This window comes from Heterodontus francisci, chromosome 6 (genome assembly GCF_036365525.1).
Source record: "Heterodontus francisci isolate sHetFra1 chromosome 6, sHetFra1.hap1, whole genome shotgun sequence".
NCBI lineage: Eukaryota > Metazoa > Chordata > Chondrichthyes > Heterodontiformes > Heterodontidae > Heterodontus > Heterodontus francisci.
The window spans coordinates 96,415,036-96,436,841 of NC_090376.1; the positions used below are offsets into that span (position 1 = coordinate 96,415,036).

At 39.5% G+C, this 21,806-nt stretch overlaps 1 protein-coding gene across 1 annotated transcript in view; it reads left to right on the forward strand.

Moving 5' to 3' along the window:
• ercc5 (excision repair cross-complementation group 5) overlaps window positions 1–20,773 on the forward strand; it is a 182,313-nt gene extending 161,540 nt beyond the window's left edge. The window contains exons 31-38 of the mRNA XM_068034427.1: window positions 547–1,596; window positions 6,744–7,024; window positions 8,324–8,443; window positions 11,173–11,386; window positions 13,887–14,031; window positions 15,261–15,461; window positions 18,349–18,433; window positions 19,694–20,773. Coding sequence (XP_067890528.1) covers window positions 547–1,596; window positions 6,744–7,024; window positions 8,324–8,443; window positions 11,173–11,386; window positions 13,887–14,031; window positions 15,261–15,461; window positions 18,349–18,433; window positions 19,694–20,272 — 2,675 coding nt within the window. The 3' untranslated portion in view covers window positions 20,273–20,773. The remainder of the gene's footprint in view (window positions 1–546; window positions 1,597–6,743; window positions 7,025–8,323; window positions 8,444–11,172; window positions 11,387–13,886; window positions 14,032–15,260; window positions 15,462–18,348; window positions 18,434–19,693) is intronic.
• The last annotated feature ends 1,033 nt before the right edge of the window (window positions 20,774–21,806 follow it).

The following is a 21,806-nucleotide window of genomic DNA, read 5'->3' on the forward strand; positions in this document are numbered from 1 at the left end:
AACAGCTCCTTGTTTACTTATATCCTGAATCTTGTTCACCAGGGATCTAGGTTTATTGGAGTGGTGGTGGGGAGGGGACGGTTAACATGTTAGAGCTGTGTAATTACAACACCCAGAGAAAATCAAAGTTGTCCAATTCATTAGCTGCTTCCCATTGAGTATTATCTGTAGTACCAACAAAAATATTGCACTTTGATTTAAAAATGTTCTTTTCACTGATGTCAAAGAACAGATAAAAGCTGATTATGGCAATAAATATCAGAAAATCAAAACTAAAATATTTTTGGATAGTTTACCAGTTTTGTGTTTTATCTTTAATAACCTGAAATTATGGCAGAGCTAAACAATCTGATTGAGGTTCATTGAAGCTCCATAAACCCAATAAATATCCTTCATTCTAATTATAGACACTTGTGTAAATAATGTGCATGGATGATTAACTGAACTTGCAGTAGAATTTACTACTTATTCATATTTCAGCAAGTCCGTATGGCAGAAGAATTGAAATTGAATATTGTAATTAATGTATGTTCTTTTAATTTCCAGGAATCCAATCAAAAAACAGTGAAGATAGAGAGACTAATTTGCAAAATACTACACCAGAGAAAATTGCTAAATCAACAGCTGCAGAGCTGGTCTCAGATGCTGGTTTGGAGCCCTTTAAAGATTCAGGTTCACAATCTCCTCTCTCAGCAAGAGCATCCAGAGCTCAGAATGACGTCGCTGCTGCTGCTCCTCCTTCCCCACGGACTATGATTGCCATACAGGCAGCCATGTTAGAAAGTAGCTCAGATGAGGAAATGGAATTTGGAAAAGATAAATTGTTTCCTGTTGAGCATGGCAGCACTCTGCATTCAGCAAATATTCCTGCCAAATATTTAAATTTGTCACCAAGAACTCAGCAAGCCATCCAACAAGATTTAAAAGATAATGAAATGATGGATGATAAAAAGGATAGCGAGAATCAATATGATAGTGCTAGAAAACAAATGGTTCAGAGCTGCAGCTCAAACAATGAGCATGAAGATCAAAAAGTATATGACTGTGAAAATCAGCTTCTGAAAATATCATTTAATCCACAGACTACTCAAAATAAACTGATCATATCTAGAACTGTTCTAAGTTGTGAAATGCAAGAAAAATTTCCTCTAGCAGATCAGCATTCCCTCATCCTTTCAGTCAATGCAGGAGAACAAAATATTAATTCTGGTACAGTAGATATAGCCGAAGTAATTAATAGCGAGCAGCTACATTTACAAACTTCTGAAACTTTGAATGAACATGAAAATCATACAAAGATACATTCAGAAGACAATGGAGAAATAATCAACAACAGGAAATATGTTCATCCACTCAAAACAACTAAATTAGCAGAAAATAGCAATGAAGCAATTCCAAACATGGATCATCCTTCTTCATCTGGTGTTGCTATGAGCATCCAGCCTGATCGTGTAAAGCCACCCCCATACACAAAGATAAAAGGAGAGTTCGATCTCAAGAGTTTTATTTCTTCAAAAGAAAAGCAAGATTTAGTAGAAAAAAACTTTGACCATCAGAAAATATGCACTAAGAATGAAGATGGAAGTGATTCGGAGGGTAATTCTTTTTTTTAAATTGTGAAAACTAAATGAAAGGCCAAAGGCTGTTGTGTAGGACAGCAGGGCTTAAGAGAGTAATAGAGAAGACATGCTATATCAGTAAGAAATTATTGTAAGCTCTCAGTGCTTCCATTTAAATTTTGATTTAAAACACTCTTCCATAGATAATTTACTGCCCATCCTTTCTAAGTTTGTGATTTTGATAGATTGAGTATTTCAGTAACATAGGAACAGGAGTAGGCCATTTAGCCATTCAATGAGATCATGGCTGATCTGTGACTTAACTCCATATTCCTACCTTTGCCCCATATCTCATAATACCTTTGTCCAACAAAAATCTATCAAACTCTGTTTTAAAATTAACAATTGATCTAGTCATTTGCTGAAGAGAGTTCCAAATGTTGACCAACCTTTTGTGTAAAGAAGTGTTTCCTAATTTAACTCCTGAAAGGTCTGGCTCTAATTTTTTGACTATGCCCCCATCCTGAGACTCCCCAACTAGCGGAATTAATTCCTCCCAATCTACCCTATCTGTTCCCCTTAATATCTTGAAAACTTCAATCAAATCACCCCATAACATATTTAATTCCTGGGAATGCAACCCTAGTTTGTTTAATCTCTCCTGTAACTTAACCCTTGGAGTCCCAGTATAATTCTATCAAATCTACACTGCACTCCCTCCAAGATCATTTATCATCTTCCAAAGGTGTAGTGCCAGGAGCTGCTCGGTATGGTCTAACCAGGGCTTTGTATAGCTGAAGCATGACTTCTATCCCCTTGTAATCTATTTCTCCAGATATAAATGCCAGCATTCCACTAGCCTTTTTGTTTATTTTCTGTACCTGTTGATAACATTTTACTGGTCGATGTACCTGAACCACCAAATCTGTTTGGTTCTCCACTGTTTTCACCATTTAGAAAGTACCCTTTTTGGATCTAAAGTGGATGACTTTGCATGTGCCTACATTGGAATCAATTTGCCACAGTTTTACCCATTCACTTAATTACTAATATCTCTTTGTAATTTTACCCTTCCATCTATGCTGCTTATAATGCCGCTTGGCTTTTGTATCATTGTCAAATTTGGATATGTGGCTTTCTATCACATCATCTATGTCATTATTAAACATGGTGAATAGTCAAGGCCCCAACACAGATCTTTGTGGGATACCACTAATCACATCCTGCCAATTAAGAGTACTTGCCCGTTATCCCTATTCTCTGTCGCCTGCTACTCGCCCAGTTTCCGAACCAGGTCAATAATTTGCCTATTTCATGGGCTTCAACTTTAGCTAATAGCCTCTTATGAGGGACTTTATCAAATACCTTCTGAAAATCCATGTAAATAACATCCCTGGACATTCCCCTGTCTACTACTTTCAACACCTCCTCAAAAAATTCAATCAGGTTTGTCAGACATGACCTACCCTTTACAAATCCATGCTAGCAGTCTCTGATCAACTGAAAACTTTAAAGATGTGCATTCATCCTATCCTTTATTGTAGACACTAGCAATTTCCCAACAACAGAAGTTAGGCTGACTGGTCTGTAACTCCCTTGTTTCTTTTTTTCACTTTCATTAAATAGCAGAGTGACATGCACAATTTCCAATCTAAAGAAACGGTTCCCGAATAGAGAGAACTTTGGAAAGTTATAATTGGGGCATCTGCAATGTTCTCAACTACTTCCTTTTAAAGCCTGAGATGGCCACCCATCTGGTCCTGAGGAGTTGTCACTCTTTAGTGCCATTAATTTCTCCATTATTATTATCATGCTTACATTAATTTTGGTGTGTCCTTAACCCTAATTCAACCTTGGATTGCCTGGCATGCTGACCTCTTGCTCTACTGTAAGTTTTGATGCAAAGTAATTATTCAACATGTCCACCATTTGCTTATTTTCATTGATATTCATTATCAATTTTAAAGGGACCCACATTACTTCTGACCACTCTTAAATAAATTCTAAAAGTTTCTTGTGTTGATTTTGATATCTCTTGCAAGTTTCCTGTCATACCCTCTTTTTGTAGCTCTTACTATCAGTTTGTCACCCTCTGCTGTTCTTTATATTTCTCCCATTTGCCAGGATCTGTGCTTTTTTTTTTTTTTGCATTTTTATATGCTATTTCTTTTGTGCTGTCTCTTACCTCTTTAGTTGTCCATGGCTGTCTTTTTTAGGCAAGTAGAACTTTTGCCCCTTAGGGGTATGAACTTGTTCCGTATCACAAATTCTTCTTTGAACATCTCCCACTGATCTTCTGTCATTTTACCCATTAATAAATTTTCCCAGTTTACTGTGGACATTCTCTGTCTCATCACATTGAAATTAGTCTTACCTAAATTTAGAATCTTAGCTGTTTCGTGTTTCTGCCTTTCAAACACCATGTTGAACTCACCAAATTATAATCTCTTAGATAAATGTTCACGCACCGTTCGGCTGTTAACTAAATATGGCTTATTACTCATTACTAAATCAACTATGGTCTTTCCCCTTGTTGGATCTAGGACATACTGTTGCAGAAAACTATCCCAGACACACTCAAGAAATTCACTACCTTTCTGACATGTATTAGTCTCCTTGTCCCAATCTATTTGAAAGTTAAAATCCCCCATTAAAACCACAAATAAAAACAGAAAATGCTGGAAATACTCAACAGATCTGACGGCATCTGTGGAGAGAGAAAAAAGTGTTAATATTTCAGGTCAATGACCCTTCATGAAAACTGACCTGAAGCATTAACTCTCTTCCTCTCTCCGCAGATGTTGCCAGAACTGCTAGGTATTTCCAGCATTTTCTGCTTTTATTTCAGATATCTAGCATCTACAATATTTTGCTTTTGAATGGTTTCCTATTAAAACCACCCTGCCTTTTCTGCATGCTGGTCTAATCTCAGCATTTCTACGAGCTTCCACTTCACAACTACTACCGGGGGCCGATGCACAACTCCCGCTACAGTCTTAAATCCTTTTCTACTAAATTCTACCCATGACATCTCCACTGTCTGCTAACCTCTTGTTATTATCCTCTCATCATTGAAGTGAATTCATCCTTAATCACTAAGGCTACTCCTTCCCCTCCACCATTTTCTCTATCTTTCTTGTAGACCTTATTACCTGGTATATTTAGTTCCCAGTCCCAGACTGTTTTGCAGCCATGTCTCCATAATAGCTGCCATGTCATACCCTCCAAGCTGAATTTGTACATGCAATTTGTTCCTTATACTCCATGCATTTGTATAAAGAATGCTTATTGGACTACACGCCCTAACCTGTCCTTCAGCTCACACATTGCCTATTTCTTTCTCCTTGTTTAATGAATTTTCATCTTTGAGTTTTCCCTTCAGCTGTAGTGCCTAAAGTGCAATTTCTGAATGTTACTCTAGTTTCTTCCCTTTTTGTTTGTTTTCAAATTATTATCTATACTACTTTTACCACCTGAGCCCTCTGTCCCCATGTAATAATTTAAAGTCCTTGTGATCACTCTATTTGTCCTTTCTGCTTGGACCTTGGTCCCAGCCCAGTTCGGGTGGAGCCTGTCCCAACAGTACAGTTCCTTCCTGTCCCAGTACTGCTGCCGATGTCCCATGAAATGGAACCCCTCTTTCCCACACCACTCCTTCACCCATGTGTTCACATCTTTAATCTGTTTATCCCTCTGCCAGTTTGCACATGGCTCAATTAATAATCCAGAGATTATAATGCCTGATGTCTTATCCTTTTAATTTAGCCCCTGATACTCTTCTACCTCTTGCCTACTTTTTTCTATGTTTGGCCTAACATGGACCACAATGACTGGATCTCTTTCTCCCCACCCCCCCCTCCCCCAACAATATCCTTTCAAGCCAGTTTGAAATGCCCCTCACCTTGGCACCAGGTAGACAACAAACCATACGGGTCTCTCGATCTTGCTTACAAATGATGCTCTCTGTGCCCTGAATTGTTGAATCTCTTACAATTATCACATTAGGCTTCCTCTCCTCCTCCTCCCTGCTCACACCCACCTTTGGCAAAGTACCATGGTTCACATTCTGCCTGTCCTTCTGACAGTCTTTATCCTCATAGGTAGCAAGTGCATTTCACTTGTTGGATAGGATCAGTTTCTGTGGTTCTCATTTTCTATTTCACCTTTTGTTTCCCTTACTCTGTACACCATTGGTCACTCCAACACGATTCTGAGCCTGCACCTCTACAATGTGTGACCAAAGTCTGGAGCAAACTGTCCACGTACTGCTTCTCCTCCCCTATGTGTTGGAGTGTCTCTAGCTCATGACTCTGGGCGGCGCAGTGGTTAGCACCACAGCGATCCGGGTTCGGTTCTGGGTACTGCCTGTGTGGAGTTTGCAAGTTCTGCCTGTGACCGCATGGGTTTCTGCCGGGTGCTCCGGTTTCCTCCCACCGCCAAAGACTTGCAGGTTGATAGGTAAATTGATCATTGTAAATTGCCCCTAGTGGTGAGAGGAGAATGGTAGGGGATATGGGATTAATGTAGGATTAGTACAAATGGGTGGTTGATGGTTGGCACAGACTCGGTGGGCCGAAGGGCCTGTTTCAGTGCTGTATCTCTCTATGACTCCGAGCTGGAGATTTGAGACAGCGATATCTACTGCAGATGGGTTTGCTCGGGACAGTCGTGCTGTCTGCAGTCTCCCATATACTGCAGTCGAGGCACACAACCTGATCTGCCATATCATAACCTTGATTATTTGTATTATTCATATCTAACTTTTAGATTAAGTTTTTGTTTTTCTTCTACACACTAACTTGCACTTAGCTATGGACAATAATTTTAAATAATTTTTCAAGCTTTCACTATAAGTATTGGAAGTTTTTTTTTAAGTGCCTCTTTTCCTCCTCTGCACCAAATTTCAGACCCTGTTAATGCTGCACTCTTTTCACAACCACTTACACGTTGGGTACTTATAACAGATAAGTGATAAATATTGTGACCAACCTGCCAACCACTAACATTTCCAGCTTCTGCTGATCCACAGGTGCCTCAGTTGTAGTGTAACAATAATGAGATACTCTGTATTCGACTTCCAAAAGCACCTGAATACAGTATGTGAAGTTCATTGGGCTCAGTTAATGTTTTTTTTTTCAATTTCCCTCTCGCAATTTCCAAATAGTGTTTTTTTTTCATATTCAGGTAGCTTCATTGAAGTTATTGACACCAATAAGGTGGACCTGCACAATGAACTCTTTCTTCCTGATATCTTCACACCTTTGACACCTGCAGCTGAATCCACACCAATGGCCAGTTGTAATGTGGAAGTTACTTCAGAAACTATACAATCACAGGCTTTTATCTGTGATCATATGGAAGAAGTTGGAAAAGTTGTTCAACAGAGGATGAAAGTGGAGGTAGACCAGCACAAACAGCCAAGTGTGGAAGAAGCCACAACTGATAATTGGAGTGATCTAGATCTGGTAAACTGAATCAACCTTCATGCTTTTATTTTTATTTTATCAAAAACTGACTCGAGCCACGAAACAGAGGTCCCTAAGGTGGACATAAAGGATCCCATGCCACTGTTTGAGGAAGAGCAAGGGTGTTGTTTTGGCTAACATTTATCCCTCGACCAATATCACTGAAATAGTTTAATTGGGTCACTTAATTCATTACTGTTTGTGGCACCTTGCTGTATGCAAGTTATCTGCTGCTGTTCCCTACATTACAACAGTGACTATACTTCAAAAGAAGTTAATTGGCTTTAAAGTGTCTTGGGATGGCCAGAGGCTGAGAAAGACATTATATCCATGCAAGTTCACTTGCGCGCGTACTCTTCCATTCACAGATGCCTCATAATGGGGATCAAGGATCCATGGAGCAACTTGCTGCAGGGAGATTGTAGCTTATGTATGATGCTGTGGTGCAAAATGTCTACCTGTTGTCTTTTATATTATATGTTATAAAAATTAATTGTGTACAGTTGAAAGAAGACTAGTATAGTGTTCATAGGAACTGTTTCTGGAAGGGTTTTTTCAAACCTGCACAAAACATTACAGATCATTCTGTTGATAAGGAGGCCATGTGTGAGAACAGTGCAATTGAGATTACATTATATTGGAATCTAATCAAGGACTGATAGGCCAATAGAATGTCTTCAAATGTTTTGTGCAGCTTTTTGAGTATTCAGCCACTCAATGCAGTAGAAGGTAGTTAGCATCAGTGTCAGGGCTGATCAAGATGGTCCTGGATGTAGCCCATAAAAGTGGCTCATAAGGGTCTAGGTTGGGTGGAGGGTCACACAATAACTTCTGCTGACATGAAGTAACAGAAATCATGAATGGTGTGGTGCAGGTTCTGTCCTAAACTGGGCTATGGTTCTGATTTCATCTGCACTATTCCTGGGAGATAGCAAGCCTCCCTGCAAGTTGTCAAAGAAAATCAGAGGGATGGTTATCCCTGGGCCACTTGAATACAACTCCCTCTTGTCAGTTGATTTCAGAGCAGCACTGTTAGAGGCCTGAGAGCAGTTAACTGCCTGCCTTCAGCCACAGTCGTTGCATGCACCAGCGACATCAGTGAAGTTGTAGAGAAAAATTCAGATTTTTCAGTTGAGGTTCTTATCGCCCAGGCATTGTTTATCAAACAACATTGTGTATTCTCTGCAGGTTTGTTTTTAAAAAAAGTAAAATATTGAAACATCAAATAACTTGCCATTCTTAAATCAACCATTATTTTTCATTAATTCCATACTAATTTTTATGTTTCCTGTATGTTAGTGTGAAATAGAGGATCTAGAGAACAACTTGTTTATAGAGCAGTCTGGCCTACAATCTCGGAAGCAACAGCAGGAACGTATTGCTGCTACTGTCACAGGGCAGATGTACTTGGACAGTCAGGTAAAGCAATAATCTTATGGTGCACTAGTGATGAATCTAATCCATAAACTGAATAACAGATGTTGCTTTCATAATGTTAAATAGATATTAGAGCTTAAATAGACTTCTTTTCTTCCTTAGACTAGTAAATTCAACCAAAATAGAATCTTACATTGTGATGCTTCTCTGCTGTTTATTTGAAGACCCTCTTCAACTTCTCCATCTCCTGAACACAATGGCCCAGATTTTGCTGTGATTGGCAAAGGAACGGCTTTCACTATTCACCTTGCGTATAGTTGCCCACAATCTTTCAGCAGCCTTGTCAGCTCAGATTTCCACTCTTCGGGCATCTGTTTGAATTCAATGCCCTTTACAGGGAATGTGCTGTGAGCAGGGAGGCTGTTGAACCAATCAGATTGAAGAATCCTCACTGAGACACATAGACGTCAAAGCAGGAAGTAAAAATCAGGAAATATAAATTGAATTTAAATCATCGTTCAGGAGGCAAAATAAAGATTGAGGCATGCACATGGGATTAAGGAAGCAATGTTAAATAGAAACACAGAAAACTTAAAATATATCTTTAATTTTTCTTTTAAATTCTGAAACATTGCTTTTCTTCAGGAATGTAACACCACACTTGTAAAATTGCACTTCAAAGCTAGAGAGGTTGTTCAGTATATGTCCCTTATCAGCTGTTTAAAAACTCAGTTACTGCTGATGCTACCAGCTCTAACTTTTTCATCCATCTTTATAGCGGGAATAGTGAGCAATTAGGCAAAGGTCAGGCCATAACATTGCATTCTGTGCTGATTACGTCGACAAAGGCTGCAACAGAACAGCCTTTGAAGGAGTAGAGTATCACTTCTGATTTCCGCATTTATCCTCATGTGCAGAAGCCAGAAGTTACTGTCAGTTTTATCCTGTAATGATGATCAACATTGTGTGATGGAGTCTGTGTGTGCATACTGTTATCTGAACAATTGGCTTGTTGAATGTACTGTTAGACGCACTGACTCTGGTGTCAAAGCTTGTTTTTTGAGACAGTTCTTTATTTGAAAATGAAACTAAAAGCTTCAGAGTTCTGGAGAAACATTTAAAAACAGAGGTGTGACCAGAGCTATTCAAGCTCACGTTTACAAGACTGCAATTTGAAACCGGCTGCAAGTAGTTGATTTTAAAACAAAGATCAGCTGCAAAGAGAAAAGTCTTGATTCTGGGAGCTGGCCATTGGCAAATATGACTTGCAGCAGCTGTTTTTGGTGACCTAAAGAGCTACGGGTGAAACCACTCCATCAAGACAGTCATGAGCAGAATCAGGATCATTCAAGAAGCGACAAGAGCGAAAAGCTTAAGGGAAGACTGCAATGCTCGCTTTTGGCAAGAGCATTTCACTTCCATTTCAGCCTCTTGAAGGACAGGAGCTGGAATTCTACCTGAAGAAGTTCAATTCAATTTAAAGAACTTTGTCACTGCTCAGTGCTATCTTTGCTGAGAGGACTGCCAAGGGCGGCGCAGTGGTTAGCACCGCAGCCTCACCGCTCCAGCGACCCGGGTTCAATTCTGGGTACTGCCTGTGTGGAGTTTGCAAGTTCTCCATGTGTCTGCGTGGGTTTTCGCCGGGTGCTCCGGTTTCCTCCCACAGCCAAAGACTTGCAGGTTGGTAGGTAAATTGGCCATTATAAATTGCCCCTAGTATAGGTAGGTGGTAGGGAAATATAGGGACAGGTGGGGATGTGGTAGGAATATGGGATTAGTGTAGGATTAGTATAAATGGTTGGCACAGACTCGGTGGGCCGAAGGGCCTGTTTCAGTGCTGTATCTCTAAATAAATAAATAAAGCCTTGATATCTGTCTTTGTTGCATCTGATAATTACCATGTAATCCTTAAGCCAAATCTCGACCTTGATTTGACTGTTTGTATCTTGTCCATTTGTTTTTCTAAAATGGAGTCCGTCGGTGGATTTGATTCTTTTGGTTTATTGTTCTCCAGGGGATCATAACAATTGATAGCCTTACCATTATAGTGCAACAAAATGTGGGCCTTTGTGTTTCTGTTGTCTCCAACCTGGCCACTTTCAGGACTAATTGAATCTAATTCAAAGTAAATGTTTCTAAGAGCAGCTGAATTCAAATTCATTATCACTTTAGATTTTTCATCTAAAATCAAAGTGTTTCTTAAAAAAAAAACTTCACCTTTTTATATTTTTCAAATTTATTTTACACTTAAGATAAAATTACCAAAAAGCATTAAACTATGTACATGTGGAAAATGCTTTTTCTTGAGCCTTGTAAATGTTGAATTTTCTCCTGATTTCTACTCAAAATGTAATCTTCCTTCCCACACCTTGAATTTACCTGCTTCTATTTTTTTTATTTGAAAAGAATGCAAGAACTTCAAAGTGAAAACAGCCCTAATTATTTTCAGTAGTCATTGATTTTTTTAAAAATTCCTTTGGAGTGGGTTTCCAGGTTTTTCAGAATATGAAGTGATATAATTGAAAATCACCACGCCAAAATACTTGGAAATTCCAGTTGCTAGTTTTACAGTGACATGAAGTTAGAAGTTAAACATAGCTGAAGTTTAAATTCAAACTATGCCAGAAACTTTCTACTGTGTGGCAGTGTAGGTTTTTATGATGGTTATCAACCTTTTCAGACTGGGGAAATACAGTTGAATTATTACCTTTCAGTTGTAAAATTTGAATTAATGAATGTTGACTGCTAATTTGGTTGTGTGCTGTTTATAGGAGTTGTTGCGACTTTTTGGTATTCCTTATATTGTTGCTCCCACGGAGGCAGAAGCACAATGTGCTTACCTGGATCTGACTGATCAAACCAGTGGAACTATTACTGATGACAGTGACATATGGCTGTTTGGAGCACGTCACGTGTATAAGAACTTCTTCAATCAAGACAAGTATGTGGAGTATTATCAATACATCCACATTCATAATCAACTGGGTAAGCAAAATATTTGTAAATTAAACATCAAAACATAGAAAATAGGAGCCTGCTCTGCCATTCAAAAAAAGATCATGGCTGATCGTCTAATTCAGTACCCTGCTCCCACTTTCTCCCCATATCGCTTGATCCCTTTGGCATTAAGAAATATATCTTATCTCCTTGAATATATATAATGACTTGGTTTCCACACCCTTCTGCGGTAGAGAATTCCACAGGTTCACCACCCTCTGAGTGAAGAAATTTCTCCTCATCTCAGTTCTAAATGGCATAGCCTGTATCCTGAGACTGTGACCCCTGATTCTGGACTCCCCAGCCATTGGGAACATCCTCCCTGCATCTAGCCTGTCCAGTCCTGTTAGAATTTTATAGGTTTCTGAGATCCCCTCTCAGTCTTCTAAACGCTAGTGAATATAGGCCGAGTTGACCCAGTCTTTCCTCGTACTTCAATCCTGCCATCCCAGGAATCAGCCTAGTAAATCTTCTTTGCACTCCCTCCATGGCAAGAGCATCCTTCCTCAGATAAGAGACCAAGCCTGCACATAAATTAAGTGTGAAATGAAGCTTTTGGTCTCCTAGATTGGTTTGGTTTGATTGCGTGAGGAGGTCTGAGTGAAATTTTCCTGATTCTTTTTGCCCATTTTTCCCCCAGATTTTTTGGCTCCATCAGATGTGGGGGTAGGAAGTTGGAATCATGATGCTTCAGGCATCATGAATGTGGTGCAAACTTGATGGACCAGCTGATCTTTTCTTGCCTGTCATTTTCATATGTTCGTAATTAAAACAGATGAGATTTTCTTCATTAATTTTATTTGCATTGCATTGTAAATTTATAACTGGCTTCTGGGTTGAAATCACACTGGGCTGTATTAGTAACTGATAATGCATTCAAATGAAATTCCTTTGTTCAGTATTTTAACAAGACATTAAGCTGTTTAAATAGCAGGTAAAGGATTTAATGCAAAACTAATGTGTATTTTACCAAATTTGCAAACCCTTTTGTATTTATTGGAGATTCTGAACTCCAGGCTTACTAAAATTTTGAAATGGTCATTCACGTTTCCACTGTGAATTTGGGAGAAATGAGGTTACATTGGAGGGTTGTGATCAAATTATATTCACACCAGTTAAAAAAAAAACAGAAGAAAGATGATTAAAATGATAATGAGCAGTGCTTTGGTGTTTCTCCAGAGACCTTTTTAAACACCAAGTAGTTCATTACTCTGTCACGGCAATCGAAAAACACATCACATTCATTATGCTGGGAGATCCCCGATCTTGAGCACTTATCATTGCTTTATGTGGCTTAGACCCTCCTTTTGGGTTGTGAACAAAAGACAAATGAAAGACAGACACAGTTTGTGAACAGCAAGTTACAAGGACAATCTTTCAACAGGCTTGGTAGGACAATGTAGCAGGGTAGTTCAGAGTTAGTTTGTCTAAGTCAAGCAAGACCACACACTGCAGGGAAGCACAGTATATTCATTATTTTGTAATAAGCAAAGATGAGTGGTACTGATTTGAACTAAGTGAGTTCAATCAGCTTTGGATATTTATTCGCTGTAAAACAAAGCAGCTAAAGAATTGCTCTATCTCACTAGGTATTTTCTTGATACATCTTTGAAAATATTGGTACGAAAGGGCCATATGGAAAAGGCACAATTGTCTAGGTATTGGGCAGTGTCAGTCTACTTTGGTACATAAGAGTTGTGAAATTTACTTTCAGAAGTTACTGGTCCACTGAACCCAAGAAGGTATCTGCAGAAAATCCTTCTGTCAAACTAATTGAAATATTATATCACTGTCATGAAGCCACTAAATTCTCATGGAAAATTTAACCTGTAAGATTAGCCCTTTATGGTACCTGGTAAATAATAAAATAGCATTGCTTGTTTCAAGGTACAGCATTGTGGGTGTGACGATAAATATAATCAACATCACACTTGTCAATAAGAAGCATTACAAAATTAGTATTCAGCATATTTAAACTAATGTCTCAAATGGTTGACACCAGCTATCTTTGCAATCTTTTTGAAACTATTCAAGTTTTTATGAGTTACGCAAGGTTAGTAGCTCCAACAACAATTTGCATTTATGTATTGCCTGTAATGTAGCAAAATGTTCTGAGACACTTCTCAGGACGTTATCAAACAGATTTTGACACCGAGTCACCTAAGAATATGACCAACGCTTGGTCAGAGGTAGCTTTCAAGAGTGTCTTAAAGGAGAAGAGAGAGGCAGAGAGGTTGAGAGAGGAATTCCAGAGCTTTAGGGCCTAAGCAGCTGAAAGCACAGCTGCCAATGGTAGAGTAATTAAAATTAGGAATGCACAAGAAGTCAGAATTGGAGGAGTGCTTCTCTGCGCCAAATACAACACCAAGGTTGCAAACGGTCTGGTTCAGCCTCAGACAGCTGCCAGGGAGATGGATGTTCCTTTGTTATTAATACAGTATTTCAGGCAACAGTGGAAACAATTTTGGCAAATGTCTCTGTGTTTCAGGCCTTGATAGAACAAAGATGATAAATCTTGCCTATTTTCTGGGCAGTGACTACACTGAGGGGATCCCTGGTGTGGGTTATGTAACAGCAATGGAACTCCTGAATGAATTCATTGGACCTGGACTGGAACCTCTTATTCACATTCGGTAGGATATAATGTGCTTATGATTCATCACAATTCCTTATCCTGTTGCCTTTTTCTGGTCAACAATAGGAGGATGGAATGTGAATATGATAAGGCCATTTGGCCCTTTCTGTTCATTCCTTCCATTGTCCACATAACATATACCTTACCGTGGGCTTTATTTAATATTTTTAATCTCATGAGGAAAGTGAGTAATAAATTCCAGTAAAATAAGCTCTGTGAAATTTGTTCTCGAGTTCTCAAGTTAACTTACAAAACTCCGGTTTACTAGGATAACATTGCAACCTACTTTTATTAAGCCCTGACCAGTTGCAATCTACAAACAACATCCCCACAGTCCCAGCAAGATTGGCATTGTTTATTAATCTGGAGTTGAACATAGTTATGCTCCATTATGCCTTTCATCATCTATATTTAGTGACTATGGAAAATACTACTACATTGTTCTTAGTCTTCAGTCCTCAAGATAAATGGCATTCTACAGCTACCTTCTGTCAACTGTAATAGTTGGGACAGTCTTCACTAATTCCACTTTGTTTCAGTAGTGAATCCCAAATATAGAGCTAAAAATTCATACTAACACTGTATAAATGCATAGAAACTGTTACAATTAATTGTCACCTACAGTACAGAAATAAGTTAGCACTTGTAAATGTTGAGCTGAATTCATATTTGGACTTTGTAGCAGCACTGATCATTTAGATTTGAAAGTTTAGAGCTGAAAGTTTTATTTCTGTGCAGTGCCCAGTGTTGAAGTTCTAAAGTACATTTTTTTTTTTGTAATGCTTCTATAAGTTCACAGAATTAAAAATTAATTTCAATTCCATGCTATACCAATGTATTAAGTTCTGTTGTGGTTGTGTCATGACCCCATGAATTTAGTACTTAACTCATACTTTGTAGATTTTCCAGAAGGCAGTTAATTACAAAGTAAATGTGATATAGATAGAATTGTGAACAATTCAGTGTTAAATGGCTAAATTTTTTGCTTTGGAGTTACTTAGTCAGCTCATACACAGTAAGTGTATTTATATATTATAGTTTACATATATATATATATATATATATATATATATATATATATACACATTATATTTGTATATATGGATTGAAAATATGTTTTAAAATGTCTTAAAGTATACAATTGTAGATTTATGGAATAGTTCTGTGAAAAAGTTACATTAATTAAGAAGTGTTAAACATAGAATTAATAAATGTCTTGTCTTTCAGAGACTGGTGGACTGAAGCTCAGAAAAATAAAAAACTGCGAGATAATCCCAATGATACTAAAGTGAAAAAAAAGCTGCGACACCTAGACATTTACCCTGGGTTTCCAAATCCAGCTGTGGCAGAAGAATATCTGAAACCAGCTGTAGATGAATCTAAAGTATCACTTTCCTGGGGTAGGCCAGACCTAGATGAGATCAGGGAATATCCTTTTGTACAAAGAAGTAATGGAAGTAAATTAGGATTGTATTTATGGAGAATAAATACAATTTTATTGACCACATTTGTCTAATTAGTTATCTGCTATTTCACACTGTATATAATATACATATTACATGTTCTTTTCTTCAGGCAGCCCTGTGTAAACTGGATAGTAAAGAATATCATGATATCCGTCATCCAGCTGGGTGCAACTGCCCTAGCTTAATTCCATTCTTATCTATGTAACAGTGGCCATCTGCAGTGGCTTCTCTTCCCACCCTTGCACTTTTACCTCGACAGTTCCCCCCTCCAAAGATCTATCCTTGGTCCCTTCTATTTCTCATCTACATGCTACCCCCAGGCTATATGTTCCAAAGGTACATAGGTTCCACCTGTATGCCAACAACTCTCCGCTCTAGTTCACCACTTACCTCTTTGGACCCCTCTGCTTTGTCACACTGCTGGTCCGACATCCAGTTTTGGATGCGTAGAAATTTCCTTCAACTAAATTTTGGGAATATTGAAGCCAATGTCTTCGGTCTGTACCACAAATTCCGTTCCCTGACCACCATTTCCATCCCTGGCAACTGTCTTAAGCTGAGCAAGACCACTCGAAAGCTTGGTGTTGTGTTTGACCCTGAGGTGCCTATCTGACCATATATCTGCACAATCACTAGGACTACTACTTTTACCTCCGTAACATCGCTCAACTCCAACCCTGTCTCTGCTCATCTACTGATGAAACCATCACTCATGCCTTTGTTGAATAGACTAGACAATTCCAATGCTCTCCTGGCTGGCCTCCTGTTTTCCAGCCTACACAAACTTGTGCTCATTCAAATTTCTGCTGTCCCTATCATAACTCACTCCAAAGCTCATTCATCCATCACATCTGTGCTTGCTTACCTTCACTGGCTTCCAGTCAACAATGTCTCAATTTAAAAATCTTCATCCTTGTTTCAAAGTCCTCATTGGCATTGCCCCTCCCTCCTACAACCCTTCAAGATCTCTGCGCTCCCCCAGTTCTGACCTCTTGCTCATCCCTGGTTTTAATCACTCCACCATTGGTGACTGTGTTTTCAGCTGCCTTGGTCCTGAGCTGTGGAATTTCCTCCCTAAACCTCCCCCTTCCCTCTCTCTCTCTCTCTGTCTGTCAAGATGTTTGTGTGGTTTGGTGCCAAAAATCTTTTTATTGATATCACTCTTGTTAAGCACCTTGGGACTTTTTATTACATTAGATGTGCTATATAAATGTAAGTTGCAATTGTTTATCATTGTGGTATCGGATGTGAGGAAACAGAAAATCTGATTGTTCTTCAAGAAGAACCAGTTTAGAATTGTGGCTGGGTTGGAGGGGTTGTGGGTGGGTGGTTGATTGGCAGCTGCAACATGGTAGGTAGGTAGGTTTGGTTCTTCCATTTAGTTAGTTGGGATGTCCACGTCTGTGGATGAGAATGTGCTGGGCATATATCCAGGAGTCATGAGGGAGCTTGTTAAATGGCTGAATCTTGCTGCTCCTGTGCTTTATTCCTCAGTTACCACATTGTCTGCTGAAGGGCAGGAGAAAATGCTTTATTGTAGCACTGAGAAGCATGGATCAAGGAACTCCTGTTGTCCATAGACTTGGAGGTGCTGGCCTGTATTTATTTATTTATTTAGAGATACAGCACTGAAACAGGCCCTTCGGCCGACCAACAACCACCACTAACCCTACAGTAATCCCATATTCCCTACCACCTACCTACACTAGGGGCAATTTACAATGGCCAATTTACCTATCACCTGCAAGTCTTTGGCGGTGGGAGGAAACCGGAGCACCCGGCGAAAACCCACGTGGTCACAGGGAGAACTTGCAAACTCCGCACAGGCAGTACCCAGAATTGAACCTGGGTCCCTGGAGCTGTGAGGCTGCGGTGCTAACCACTGTGCCGCCCCTATCTTGTTAGGGCTTCAAAAGTGTCCAGGTAATTGCACGAAGATTGCACCCTTTGGTCTTGACCCTGGTGAGCTTTGGCCTGCAAGGTCAGTGAGAGGGTAACTAATTTGCCTGGGGCAAGTGTGTGCAAGTTTCACTTTGGGTGCAGCTGCACCCACCTGCTTCATGGAATTGGAAAATCTGGCTGCCTTTTATGGGTTGGGGAAATACCCAAATTTCTCTTCCTTCCCCACCACCACCTCCAATCTAATGCAGTTGTCTGTCTGTCTCTACGTAGAGAAGAATAAACTTGAGTCAATCTTCAGGAGATCCAGACCACTTCCTTGTACAGGCATGTTACTGCCTACCTGTATGCCAGTAAACATAATCTCAATTGACGAATGGGCCTACAGTACTACACCAAGTCCTGAATGAGCCAAGGAAGCAGGAACTCTCAGCTTAGGGAGTCCTGCCCTGATCAACAGTTGCCTTGTAAAGGGTGGGTGACACTTCTGTATAAGATGGATGGAAAATAGCAGAAACATGGTGCAACCAGGTCCTTGCCATTTTCCACAGGTTTCCACAAGAATTACAGTGGGAAGCCAGTCCGCATGGATTTTCAGCGCCTTGTGTTTAGAGGTCATAGAAGAGCTGCCACTATCTGAGTAGGGAACGTAACAAGATGATGCCTATTTGAATCTTTTCCCATTCTGCAGCAACTTTCCACAGCGCCCCTCACTTAAAAGTCGGCAACATTCTTTTAGTCTCAAACGCAAATTGACCAGCATCAAAATAGCCAACCTATCCTGAGCTGGAGAAGGTTCCAGACCAAGAAAATATGGATAATATTAAATAGATCACTGCCACCAAATCCTTTTGCTTAACTCGTGCATAATAATTTGTCACATTCACCCAACTGTTGATAATATTTGACAATTTTTTCACTTTGTAAAATATATCTTTAACTTTTGGCACATTTTGTGAGAACCGTTTTGGCTGGACCAGGAAGAAGACTGATGAAGTTCTTTTACCTGTAATGAAGCAACTCAATACACACCAGGTATATCTTAATTGAACAGTGATAAGTATTTCATTGTAGACATTCCCTTTAAGGCTATTTGGATATTAAGCACTTCGGCAAAATCTGTAGGTAAGCTAAGTTTTTTTTTTAATGAAGCTCAAAAGGGACCATGGACCATATTTTATTCTGGCAATGAGGGTCCTGGTGGTGGGCCGGAAGGCAGGGCGAGAACCTGCCTCAGCCCCGCCCATCGGTCGCCCATTGCAATCAAACGGCAGGCAGCCAATTAACTGCCCACCGTCGGGCCATTGGATACCCCGGGACAAGTGAGTAGGGTCATGGTCGCCAGGGCCAGTCAGGAAGGTCCCAGTGACGGGATTTGGGGTGGTGTTCGTGAGGATGGGTGGGGTCTTCCCTGGGGTGGGGGTGCGCAGCTATGGATTGCTCCCAAAGGAGGGATACCTGCCCCCCTCCCGACCCCACTAGGAGGCTGCCAGTTCTGGCGATGTCTCCACGGGGCGGCAGGTCCCTCCATCCTCCACAAAATTAGAGTGGAGGCAGGAAGAGGCCCTTAAGTGGCCATTAAATGGCCACCCTGCCTCTGCTCCCTATATGTCACAGTAAGTTACAACACAATTCTTTGCCACTAGCTTCGGGTTTCTAATCCAATGGTGAGAGTTAAAGCCCCTTTCCCTGAAGGCTCCTAAGTGAAATAGATTTGTGTACCTTTAATGGAAGCAATTGCAATACATATCTTCTCCCAATAATTGCAAACGTTGGAATTGGAAAAATATTTCCTCCAGGGTCTATTAATGTTTTTTAAAAATTCCAACATTTGGAGAAATGTAAATGGTGGTAGAAACATTGATGTTCATTTGACCATATATGTAATCATGTTCAATTTGAAAAAATTATTCAAGAAATATAAAAATGTAGACATTTGTGGCACTAATAGCTAAAACAATGGATACATTGGAATCTCAACCAGAATGGTGTGAGTGAAGTAGCGTGCTACAGGCCAGTTTGTCTCAGTTGACTATCTTGTGTTTACTCTCTGGCTCTGAGTGAGCTATCATTTGGAGTATAAATGCTCCAACTCAAGGGAAGAAAAAGCTGACATTTGCGTCTGTAATTTTATATTTTGACCTGTTTTAGAAACTTCAGCTTCATGCTCATTTTCTCCAATAATTTTCTCTTTTACTGTATTCAAACATTTTTCAGTAAGACACTCCTCCATATACTACTGCTGAGTTTAGATTTTTTTTTATAGATTGTTCTAAACACTTATTTCTCTTGCAGTCCCAACTACATATTGATTCCTTCTTCAGGATGGAACAACATGCAAAGCAAGCAATTAAAAGCCAAAGGCTTCGCAGAGCTGTGACTTGCATGTTGAGGAAAGAACAAGAAGCTTTAGGGGCGGTACAAGAAACGACTGGTATTACAGAAGGGGCTACTAACTCGGCAGTAGAAGAAAAGGACGAAGGAGTAGCATCAGGAACCAAAGGCAGATCAAATAATTCCCAAATACAACACAGAAAGAGGAAGCAAACACAGAAATCTCCAGAACAACCTTCTGGAGGAGGTTTTATTGAATCTATAAATTTATCTAAAATGTCTGATGACTGTGCAGAGGATGATTCTGAAATTAAGTCAAAAAAGTATTCTAAAATGATTAATTTGAATAGAAAAACTCCAGAAAAGCAAATGAAAGATGGAAGAGAGAAAGCTGAAATCAAAACTGCCAATATGAGCAGCAGCTCTAGTGATGAGAGTGGCGATAGTACTCTGGTAACAGCTAGATCTGTATTTGAAAAGAGAGGAATGGTTAAAGGACTTAAAATAAAACCAAGAAAAAAATTGAGAAAATTCCAGTAGCACTTTTTACAGTTGTAATTATTTCAAGCCAAATTTACAAGTGTCGACTTATATCACATGTTTTAAAAGTCAAATATTTAGAGGTTTCTTTCTATAGGAAGCTCTTGCATCTTCTGTGAATTCAAGGTTACATCCCAAAAGTGACCAGACACAAGCTAAAGTCTTGTTCATAAGTAGCTTTGAAACCCCTACAAGTTGCTTAGTTCAGTTAAATTGACTCCAGTTTGCACCCTGGAGTACAGCTTGAAAGCATTTCTGCCGTGCTTAAATTACCGAAAACTGTTAACTATATACCACCAGTTTGCAAGCTACCATTATGAATGGTTATTTTTATTCCTCCACCAATGAGTGCAAAAAATAATGAACTTCATTTTGCTGTAAGTGTAGATTAGATATTTTTAGGTTCTGCAGAAAACAAAATCATGGGAGCAATAGGCTCTAACCTTGAATAAATGTGAAAAAGTGTATATATGTAATGTTTAAATTTGTACCATAAAACAGTGGCCTTGTAGACAAACTGACTCATGGTAATTTTCTGTTTGTTCTTTCAGCAAAAGATAAAATATGTCTTTGTGTTCTGCTAAGTATCTCCTTTTCAAAGCAATTGCCAAAATTATTTCAGCAATAGACCAGATTCCACGCTGGCTATTCAGTCATCCTATCCAATTTTGTGTCCCTACTCCCTTCCTGAGTTTTAAATTGTTCTGTGAAATTATTTACAAATGTGAATTAAGTTGGGCTATTGCTTTATAGTTGATGGTTACCTGTTTGCGACTTGGAAAATGTTTGGCAACAGAGGGGAATGTACAGATGAACACAAACAATATTCGATATGACAGTGACAACTAGTAAAGAACATTTGACCCATACAGAAGAATGATAAACGCTGGCTTAGTGGTTTCCTTTAGTGAATGTGCTACATACCTTGTTAAAGCACGCAAATCATTGAAAGGCATAATTAATATCTCACTTATTGACTGACTTCAAGAATTTTGTATTAGCATTTGCAAGATAACCAAAGGGAATAACCTTTACATATTCAGTACACAATTTCATATTTGGATCTGACTGCAGAGACACAGGTGGAGTGTTACTTTGGGTAGGCATGTCCACATTGCACTTTAAAGAAGTGAAACTTTTAGCAGAATTGCTTATTGTATGATGAAATATGACACCAAGAAAAGTTTATGCTTTTGGGCTTCTAAATGAAGTTTAGATTTCTACGTTTTTTTTTATTTGTTGGGGGATGTGGGCGTCTCTGGCAAGGCCAACATTTATTGCCCATCCCTAATTGCCCTTGAGAAGATAGTGGTGAGCTGCCTTCTTGAACCGCTGCAATCGTGTAGGTACACCAACAGTGCTGTTAGGAAGGGAGTTCAAGGATTTTGACCCAGCGACAGTGAAAGAACGGCGATATGGTTCCAAGTCAGGACGGTGTGTGGCTTGGTGGGGAACTTGCAGGTGGTGGTGTTCTCATGCATCTGCTGCCCTTGTTCTTCTAGGTGGTAGAGGTCGTGGGTTTGCAAGGTGCTGT